This window comes from Dipteris shenzhenensis, chromosome 5 (assembly GCF_047967505.1).
Source record: "Dipteris shenzhenensis isolate YYH24624 ecotype China chromosome 5, Dip_SZ_1.0, whole genome shotgun sequence".
NCBI lineage: Eukaryota > Viridiplantae > Streptophyta > Polypodiopsida > Gleicheniales > Dipteridaceae > Dipteris > Dipteris shenzhenensis.
Genome location: NC_141600.1, coordinates 42023821 through 42034775, shown reverse-complemented (window position 1 = coordinate 42034775; position 10955 = coordinate 42023821). Strand labels below are relative to the sequence as shown.

At 39.5% G+C, this 10955-nt stretch overlaps 1 protein-coding gene across 1 annotated transcript; it reads left to right on the top strand.

The window, feature by feature from the left end:
* The first annotated feature begins 7440 nt into the window (after window positions 1-7440).
* LOC147902044 (uncharacterized) lies at window positions 7441-10595 on the top strand. Its single transcript, XM_087375315.1, has one exon. The coding sequence runs from the start codon at window positions 7881-7883 to the stop codon at window positions 8769-8771; it is 891 nt and encodes a 296-aa protein (XP_087231441.1). The 5' UTR covers window positions 7441-7880; the 3' UTR covers window positions 8772-10595.
* The last annotated feature ends 360 nt before the right edge of the window (window positions 10596-10955 follow it).

The window sequence follows — 10955 nt, the reverse complement described above, 5'->3', positions numbered from 1 at the left end:
TTACAAGTAGAGTTAGCTGGTTCCCGCGTAGTTACACGAGAGTGGAGCATTGATATCTAACACGCCAAGCCATTGATTGACAAGCATCAACCACATAACAATCTAGTTAGCAAATGGTAGGCATAGATGCACCAATGCAAGCCCAAGACAATCATCAAAGGCCAGTGTGATGGACATCCTATAATGACTCAGAAGCAAAAGAATCGGCCAAGAGCAACTCAAATGACTTCAACAACATCTGCAACAACAGGCAAGGAAAGACAACCTAGATAAGGCAATCAACTCAGGCTACACTGATGGGTTACAACAAGCCACGGCTACAGTGGACTTCCATAGCAAGCATCAAGCTTGAAGCAACAACATGAGTCACAAGAGGTTTGCCTTCATTTTTGCCATGATTTTGGCTCCCTAAACACAAAGCCCTACACGATTATGCACATCTTCTAGCCCATCATCACATCGGACCTTCGTGTCACATACGAACATCATACCAACGATTCTTAGAGCTTCAAAGCTTGTTCTAAGGTTTATACCTTAGGCCACATGCAAATGCCACATGGTAGATAAGGGCAAGGTTAGGCTAATGCACACATAGCTTTGGTCATGGTTTTTGACATGTGGTAGACCCTACCTACAAGTGCCATGTTAGCATTGCCACATCAGTAATCCACGTTATAGCAAGACACATGGCACTACCATGTCATTAGTCCAATCAACATACCACATGAGCATGCATAGCCAATAGTGCCACCTAAGCACACAGTGACACATTGGCACACTTTTGTTAGCAACATGTGAATGCACACTACCACCTCATCACCCTTAGATGAAATTTCAAATGAGCATAAGTTGAAATAACTTTTGATTCAAAAAGATTTTAATAGTGGTGTAAGAACGAAAAATGATCAAAAAATCAAGCTCTATGTGCTGAGCACAACATATTTGTATTCCGAATTTTCTAAAGGCAAAAAATATTGGTTTCACCTGTTTCGTCTCTACAAAAAGTGTTTTAATCCACCCTCTGAGGCCATATGATGCACTCAACGTGAGGATCCAAAGTAGCTACAAGGACAAAATTGCCTGCACACATAGGGAGAGAAAGAAAGAGTGAAGATGCAATTTGTAATCTCACATCCTACACCTTGCAGTAGCTATGTTGACACCAAAGGGGGGTGTTGAGAATTGTGGTGACATAGAGCACTAGAGTGATGGTGAGTAGTAGAGAGTGGTCTGAAGAAAGAAAATAGGGGATTGGATGGAGTAGATTGCAATAATGAGGTGTTGACATGTGGACCTAAGTGATATAAGAGATAAGCTCTTTAGGTATAAAGCAGTGTATTTGATCATTGGAATACATTGAGTTGTGTGTGCTAATCTTTTGTCCTTGTCATGGAGTTTTTGTATGGTTCACATTAGGCTTAGCACGATCCCAGTATTTTGATACTTGCAAAGTTTCATAAGGATTGCACATCTTTTGCATGATGACATATGCACATTTTTCATTTGTGACCATGCATGGTGCATAACTGCAAAAAAACATGCATTGGTATGCTTTTACCAAATGCATATGTCTTTTATGGTCACAAAATTGTCATAGGCCCTTTTTTTAGTAAGATTCATACATGAGAAGTTTCATAAGTGTCTAACATCATTGATATGGTAGGGCATGCACATTTTCTCATCCTCCACCATGCATAGTGCACAAGGGTTGACAAATTGTGCAGTGGTATGCTTATCCCACAGGTGTATGTGTTTGATGATTGTGAAACTTTGCACAAACCTTTGTTTGAGTATATTCCAAATACTCCGAAATTTTAATGAGTATCATACAATGTTGGTGTGGTGGGGACTGCACATTTTCTTATTTTCAACCACCATAAAGGTGCACGTGTCAAGAAATAATGCATCGACATGGTTATAGCATATGTGACATGAAACTTTGTATAGAGGTTGGTTTGAGAAATTTCTATATACTTGCAAAGTTTATTTTGTTCCTAACAAGTCTAAATGGTGGGGCATAGGTATTTTTGACCATGCATGATATGTGGGTATGCTTATATCATGGGTGTTTGTCGATGGCCACCAAACTTTTCATAAATCTTTGTTTCAATAAGTTCCATATACTGACAAATTTTTATATGGGACAAACCGATTTTCTACAGTGGATCATGTACATTTTCTCATTTTCCACCATCAATGATGCGTAAGTGCCTTAAAAAGTGCATCAATATACTTATGTTGTGTATGTGTTTGATGGCCATGAAACTCTCCCAAACGTTTTTTTAATTAAGGTATATGTACTCACAAGCTTTCATAAGTTTTAAGCATCATTGTACAGTGGATCTTGCACATTTCTCATTTTTGACAACGCATGGTGCACGTGTCAAGAAATCATGTGCCCATGTGCTTATGTCATATGTATATGTGTCAATAGTCATGAAACTTTGCATAGACCTTTGTGTGAGCAAGACTGAAACAATTAAAAAGTTTCATAAGGCTCAACCATCTCTTAGATGGTGACATGCATATTTTCTCATTTTCAACCACTCATGATGCATAATTATTAAGAAATTATGAATCAACATGCTTATAGCATACTTATATTTGTTAATCCCTACATAGACCTTCTTTTAAGCAAGTCTCAAAAAGTTATATGAGAGTTTGGTATTATTTATATGGGGAGCATGCACATTTTCTCATTTTTGACTATGCATAATGCACGTATCAAGAAATTATGCATCAATATGCTTATATCATACTTATTGTGTGTTTGATGGTCATAAAACATTGTGTGGAGATTCTCTTTAGTAAATTCCATATCATCATAAGGTTTCATAAGGATTAGACATCTTCTACATGGTGCTATATGTAGCTCAACAACTCAATCATGCTCTCAAGCAAGGTAGGGAAAAGGATGTTAAAGATAGTATAGCGTAAATAAAAATGCTTGAAGGATAAAAAGAAGACCAATGCAAGTCAAATCAATCATGATAGGCTTAAGCACTTGGAAATGCTTGAAGAATCAAATAAACATTTTGGGATCTTTTTGGATGGCATGGATCAAAAGAAGACCAATGTACTACACTTTCTGAGAGTTTTGAAAGATGTGGAGGAAACCTTTGTGCAAATGCATCAAACGTCAAGAAAAGGATTTTCTCAACTATCCGAATGTGCACAATGATTCAAATTCTTAGTTGAATAATCTATCACATAATCACATTGTGGGAAGGTCCTCTTCCAAGCATGTTGCATGTTCAACTCGACAAGGCATAAACTCAAGGAAGGGATATGGAAGATGCATATTTAAGAAGAGAAATTTGATTTTGAAGGCCAAAAACATATTTTAGAGGCAGAGACATTGCAATGTGGTGGAATACATACTTTGAAAATGAGGGGACCTGATCCATGATCGATTCTAGAGTAAAAATACTACTTTATACCCACTACTTAGGGACAACATGTTCAACATCTACTGCTTAATATAGAAGCTTTGATGAATCTACCCATGCAATAGACGTACCTTGGTACATGATAATCTTACAAAAAATGAGCAAAGATTATGGAAATGTGGGCTCATTTTGTACAACATTTAATGTTATCTCAATGATTGCAACTCTTTCACAAGAGGACCCTCTTAGACGTCCTTTTTTGCTTGTAAAGGTGATAGAAATCTGCAAGTTTAGTTGAAAGAAAAATGTGTTCCTAAAATACTGTAAAGGTCTAAAGTAAAGAAGTAAACATACTTGCATATGGTCTCCAACACTTTAGAAAGAAGACAATAAAATCCCTATTGAAGAAGATTCCATTCTATGCCACACATCCTATGCAAGAAGGTTCCATTGTATGATCTTATCAGCTCTTCCTTGAGATTGAATCACTTGCAAATGAGCATTGCAATAGGTCCCCATAGGGATGAAGGGAATGTTCTTATTGATAGTGTTGAGGAGGATCCACTTCATATAGTGATGCTTATCCTTGATCGTGAGATGAAAATGTCAAAGTGATATAAAAGAGGTTGTATCATAGAGTAAAATAATTCTCATTGCATTCTTAATCATCTAATAACACCAAAGCTTTGTATTTTTTTGAAAAACTTGTATTAAAATTTGCAAAAATTCCCAAGTTCTTTGCTTACAAGGAAAGCCATATGGACACTCTATTCTATTGCTAAGAATTATCAAAATTATGGGAGTCCTTTAAATTGCTACAAAATTTACTCTTAAATGTGGCCTATATGGTAGAAAAGTCTCAATTGCTTTCAAATTTGATAGAAAACATCTCAAATTTTTATGTTAAAAAAGAAATATTCAGTGTACTTATCCTTTGTGGACAATGTCAACCACTCTATAGACAATAGTGTTCATACCTTGAAAATTTTATTTAAGATTAGTCTTCGATTCCCAAAACAAACTTGAAATTTCCATTGTCTATCCTTGACTAATTGAAGTAATTTTCATTTTCCCCTACTTAATGAGTCAGCTATTTTTTAATTTAGAACTTTTAAAATTTGTAACTTCATGCATAGATGTGGGCATGAAGTAATACTAGTCTTATAGCAAAGATAAAATACAAAGAAAACCCTTGTTTAATCAAAAAACATGTTTTATATCATATGAGGTTGCAAACTTAGTAACAAGTTTTCAAAAAATAATAATTACTTGCCTTAGGAACAAGTTTTTTTTTAATAGTAGCATTGATTAGTTGACATAATATAAGCCTCAGATAACCTTAGAAAAAATAGTGTGTTAAAACTAATAGCATTAATTCCTTAACATAATCTAAGCTTTAGATAACCTTGAAAAAGCTACAATGTTAATAATCATTAATTGAAACATGCACGATTCAATATAGATTACAATGATTGAAGATATGAAAGATGCAACTCCAGGAAAATTGAATATGTGAAAAATCACTTCAGTCTACATGGATCAACTTTAGCTATCGTTTGTTCAAATGAATCTACCCTAAAATTTGGATAAAAATTAGATGCCATGTCATCATTTTACACAAATCCATCACAACATCAAGTTTTATGTTTGTACAAACAAAAAAGCTATTGCACTAATAAAAAAGAACCCTCACTTTTTGCAAATCTGTTGGGACAAAAATGCTAGTCATGTGAATACTTTTTATTCGTATGAATATGTTATTTGTATTAATATATTATTCGTACGAAAAAAATAAAATAATTGAAGATTTATATAACAAAATTCAACTTTTTCTTGAATTTCTCATATTTTTTAATATTCGAATGAATTAATGCAATATAGGATCTATCTAAGAGGGTTGGATATGATCCCTTTTCAACAATCATGGCCAAATGTTGTACAAAGTGTGGACCATCACCAACCATTCACCATTGATTCATATCAATGGCGAGCCCTTTCTTAATCAATAGCTTTGCCTACATCGTGCAACTGCCAAGGGAGGAAGAACTATCTATTGCATCAAACTTTAATTCACATGAAAAGTATGGTATTCTGCACAATATATTTGAGCATGGGTCTTTGTGTGAGTGCTATCTTAAGCATAGTCTGTGGTAATCTTAGAGACATGAGTTGGGTAACCACTTGTAAAGATCCTATTGTGAGTCGAGCCCTTCTAGATAGGGAGTAAATCATTCCTGCATGCAACGTAAGCCCGGGGCAGTAACCCATATGTGGGCTCATTTTTGTATGGTCCCTTTTTGGTTTTGGGCTAAGTAGCCCTTTTGGTTATTCTTATTTTGAAAAAAAGGGAAAAAAGTTCCTTTGAAAAATATTCTTGTTTCGAAAAAAAAGGGGAAAAAACTTCATTTGAGTTGGGTATTTGTCTTTGCTTTAAAAATTATCGCATTGCTTTTATTAAAAGCTACTTGCTTTTTAGTTGTTGTTATACTCTCTCTCTCTCTCTCTCTCTCTCTCTCTCTCTCTCTCTCTCTCTTTCTCTCCCCGCATTAAACTCCCTTCTCTGTCCCTCTCTTTCACATTGACTCGTTATGAGCCCTTGGAAGAGCCATGGGATTAAAATATGCCCTAATATTAGTTCATGAGGAAGGGACCCTTGACTTTTTAAAATAAATAAATAAAACTCACCCACCCAACTCACACACCCAATTGAGGCTATCGAGGGGCACCCTCCCCCCAAGGGGATCAAACGAGGGCCGCCGCCTTGGTAGGCTGGTAACCCTACCATTGGGTTACCGTGGCTTCCTCGGGACCCTTCACTTTTTAGCAATGCCTAACTACAATCGTGTTAACCTTATCTTTTAGCTTCCTAAGGTGAGCCTTCGAGACTCTCTCTCTCTCTCTCTCAACTTGTTGGAGTAGGCAACCTGGACTCCTAATGTAGCCCATGTTCTTAACTAATAACTTTGCTTTTCCCAAAAAATAATGGATAGCTTTTAACTCTTTAAAAGGTTGTTGCTTCACCTTTCCTTGCCACATGTGGCCACTCAATTATAGCTTTGCCCCGATGATACTTTTTGAAATCTTATGAAAAATTTCCCTTGCCACATGTTGCCAAGCCATTGATGTTGCGTTTAGGAAAGACTCCCTATGCTACATGTCACTACCACTAATATATCTATAGGATAAGCTTTGTGGATCATTAATGTATTGCTGTATTAAACGTAAGTATTAAATTGCTTGCTTCTTGATGACTTAAATTAGTATTTGATTTTTCTCCAAAATTTTTGCAACAGTAAATGGCTTCTCAATCTTGTGAAAGGGCAAGCAGTTATGTTCTTTTTGTGAGGCTTCTCTAATTTAGTAGTGGCTACCCAGGTACATGTGGGTGTGTGTTGGTTGATTGGGTCAAGTTAGCTACTACTGAGTGGCAGATCTTGCTTCTCTCTCACTCTGCCTATCACTTGCTTGCACACATCTGTGTGTGTGTGTGCGCGCGCACGCGCATGTGCTGGTTCTCTCCCTCGTACATTCTTTCTCTTTGATGTGCCCATCACTTGCTTGCACATCTCTCTCTCTCTCTCTCTCTCTCTCTCTCTCTCTGCGCACACATGCGTGTGTGTCGGTTCTCTCCCTCATACATTCTTTCTCTTTGATGTGCCCATCACTTGCTTGCACCCCTCTGTGTGTGTGTGTGTGCGCGCGCGCGCATTGTGCTCTACATTCTCTCTCTTACATTCTTTCTCTTGCTCGCTTGGTGCTCTTTGCTCTCTCTCTCTCTCTCTCTATCTCTCTCTCTCTCTCTCATTTGCTTGGTTTGTGCTCTTTACTCAGAAATTGCTGTGTGCTCAATTCTGGGATCGACATCGGATGAGTCATATTCGGCTTCTCGTCAAAAGTGTGTCCCTACTTTGGGTTGGCTTGGGTGGATTGGGGAAGGGCATATGTGTGCGTGGCGTGCAAGGGAGGAAGAATTTAGAAAGGTATGTTTAGGGTTTTGTGGGAGGGAAGAAAAGCACCGGTTCACGGCTGTTGGTGGAGCGACACACTTTGTGATACAACAACAACAAAAAGCCATCGTCCTCGAGAATTTCGAGAACCATAGCCAGAAAGAAACTGCCTTCGTGCTTCTTCTGTCCTCTTCCTAATCTCCCGTCTCTTAGGCCTCTTCTGCGGAAAACCATCCCATCCCTTCCTACATCAGCAAATCTCTTCGCCCACTTCCTCCTTTGCATCCTACACACACACATATATTTGCATATATATATATATATAATATATATATATGCCTATATCGCCTTCTTGCAGCTCTTGTCCTTTGCATATCTCGCAGCAGATCGGCCTTATATCATCCATCACCCTTTCAATCCCACTGTCATCTTCCTCTTCTTCTCCATATCCAAATTCCAGATCTGGTTCCTTGCCCTCCTCATATTATCCCCTCTCAAGATCTCTCTCCTCCTCTACTCAGGCCTGCTGTTTTGTCCCCTTGCCATGCTCCCCCCCACCATCGACCCCATGGGCCTTCCCCCCCACCCCTTCCTGCAGCCCAAATCCACACCCAATTGGAAGGGTAAAAGACCCAACAACAATAGGCAGGGCAAGAGGAGACCCTACAATAATAGGCAGCAGCCAGGGAAGATCAACAGGTTGCCCAGAAGAAACATGACTTGGAATAAGGACCCAAATCAGGCCTATCAGCCTCCTAGGCTTCAAGATCTGCAGTTTCAGAATAGATTGAAGGCTTCTCGTTATTTTCCTAAGCGGTTTAACAAAGGAAGGGCACCTTCCAATGGTCCTGTCAACGGTTCCCAAGCTCCTGGGGCTCCTCTGAATACTACTTCCTATTTAATGCGTGCAAAAGAGTCTGGAGGCATAGCTTCCATGGTCTCTCCCATTCCTGCAACCCCTGCCGTTATCCCCACTCCTGTCCTCTCCCCTTTGCCCCCTTACAGAGGACTTGTCGACGAAGTAAACAAGGAGTGGGGTGTCAATGGCTATGGATCTATGAACGGCCTTATCCGCCTTAGGTCCTCCGAGTTTGGGAAAGAAGATGGTGACAGCGAAAGTGACGTCGAGCAGGGTGCACATGCCCAATCTGTTCAACAGCTTGAGCAAAGATTGGACCAGGACCTCAGCCGTTTCGTAATGACGTACCCTTCACCCCAGAATGATGGACCCAACTTGTTGGAAACGCGAATGGACGACCAGGATAGTCATATTGCGCATTTAGAGGAGGAGAACGTAACGCTTAAAGAACGTCTTTATCTGATGCAGCAGGAGGTAGAAAACTTGCGGAGAAGAATGCAGGTTTTAGAAGGTGGTTCTTGGGACGAGACCGAAGCCTGTTCCGAGCGAAGCACGGCAGAGGCTTCTTGTTTGTAACTAACTTGTGCACGCGGGTGAGCAAGTTTGGCTTCTGGCAGGTGCCCTTTCGCGTATTTTTTTTTCTTGCAGGAAGCCGACCGTTGCAGCTGATTTTCCTCCGCGAGTCTTTCTCTAGAGACTCGCCCGTGACGGAGAAGTTGTTCTGACTCGAAAGTATAACAGTGTGTCTGCAGCTCCTGAGCAGACAAGAGGGTGCTTGCTGGAGAGGTCTAAATCGTTGTTTTGCCTCTTGCATGCAGCCTTAGGCGTTTAATTGTTGTCGGTAGCGACATCGTAGCATGTGTATAACCTGTTAGCGGACCTGCCTGCATGAATAGGTGGGTTTCGTAGTGTACATACTGCTGCAGATCGTCTTGATAGGGAGCATAGGTGTAGGTACTGTAAGCTTCTAAGAGTGAGCTTGAGCTCTTGACCTGATACAGTAGGCAAAATTCTTGAGGGGTTCAAGCTAGTTATCCCCATGTTGTAAGTTGTTCACAAGGATGTTCTTAGATCCTGTCAAGTGGAATTAAATACTTTCTTGTAACTGTAACTCTTAGGTTTGGCCCTACCAAACCTGGGATTCGCTGTTCCCTTCCTTTGTTCTCAGATTTAGCCAAGGAAACTTTAATTCTATCTAGCTTCAATTTCTGTTCTTTTGAGATCCTTCTTGAGGGTCACAACACATGCTCTCTCTCTCTCTCTCTCTCTCTCTCTCTCTCTCTCTGTGTCCCTATTTCCATCTATTGATTACATTCTCTGGTAAGTTTTTACTTTCCATTCCGATGATTCATTTTGCCTTTTAGTATGGTTTTCTGCTCTGTGTGAAAAATTCCTAGGAGCCCACTCCTAATTAAGGTTTGGATATTTCCTCAAATACCTCATTAGTATTGCAGGGTGTGGCTTTTGAAAGTTACTTCAGGGACTACAAGCTTAGCTGGTCTCAGTAAGTTCAGATATCTCGACTGTCACTCTCAACCGTGTGGAAGATTCCTGTAGGTGCACACATGGCCTCTGCATGAAGACAGACTGGGAGTACATTATGCCATTGTTCAATTTGCTGTCATCAGTCTTTTAGGGCATTTTAGGTATAGTTTAAAGTATCAAAATTATAGGAGGGGGAGCTGCTTAGCTTTCAGCTGGCTTCAGAGTCAGAAGAGGGAGTTGTCTCAAAACTTGAACCTAATAAATGACATTGTAGTTGCCTCCTTTTTTCTTATCTTCATTTTTTGGAAGGGGCAGGTGCAAATATTTAGATGCGTGTGCTCAATCTTCTCTTTCTCAGTGGCTCTCTGGGTGTGTTGAGATTCTTTCTAGTCATACCTTAGATTTTTGCCATGTTATGTGGCTACAGTCAATTTTATGCTTCAGTACTCTCTCTCTCTCTCTCTCTCTCTCTCTCTCTCTCTCTTTGCTGAACTGACTTGTTTTATACACAAGAACAAACACAAGGTGTAACCTGCTCCTTGTACTTGGAGGTTATTTAAGTGTGACCTGCAGTCTCTCTCTCTCTCTCTCTCTCTCTCTCTCTCTCTCTCCTCTACCTCTCTCTTTCAACTAGAAAAGGCTTAGCTTGATGAATTTTCACTATTGTATGCCTGCCTTTTGTCAGCAGGCTATAATGTTGCTTTTCCATTTTGGGTTGTATGGTTCACTCCTGTATAACTGGGCTTCGAAGTAATTGTGGATGTCACTCTTGTTAAACGCTTCATGGTGTTCAGCCTCTTAGATAAAAAAGACAGACTTAGTTAAGCATATGTTAACCACTAGTCTTTTGAGTATGCATGCCTGCTTGCACACCCCTTTTCCTTTGGCCCCGCCCTTGACCTACTTACTGCCTCTTCAAACCCAACATAAGTAGTTGTATATTGAGGGTTGTGTTTTTACAGGATGAGTTTGGGCATATATATGGATTCATCTAGATATATGTATGCTGAGGGTAGGAAAGTTGCCAAAGTGATGGAACAAGGCAATTTCAATTGTGCTAGATCTGTTCCTTGCATATTCTTTTTTGAAATGTTTGTGCCATTTGTCCTTAATGGAGTCTTTAGAAGAGGTTCGGCATTGTGTGAGCTTATAATATGCTGTGTTATCATGCTTAAAAACCTTATCTTGCTATACACCTCTTTTGGCCTTAACAAACTCATTCATCATGCAAACATAGCCGATTCTATTTCTTCCTAATTTTATATACTTAAGTTA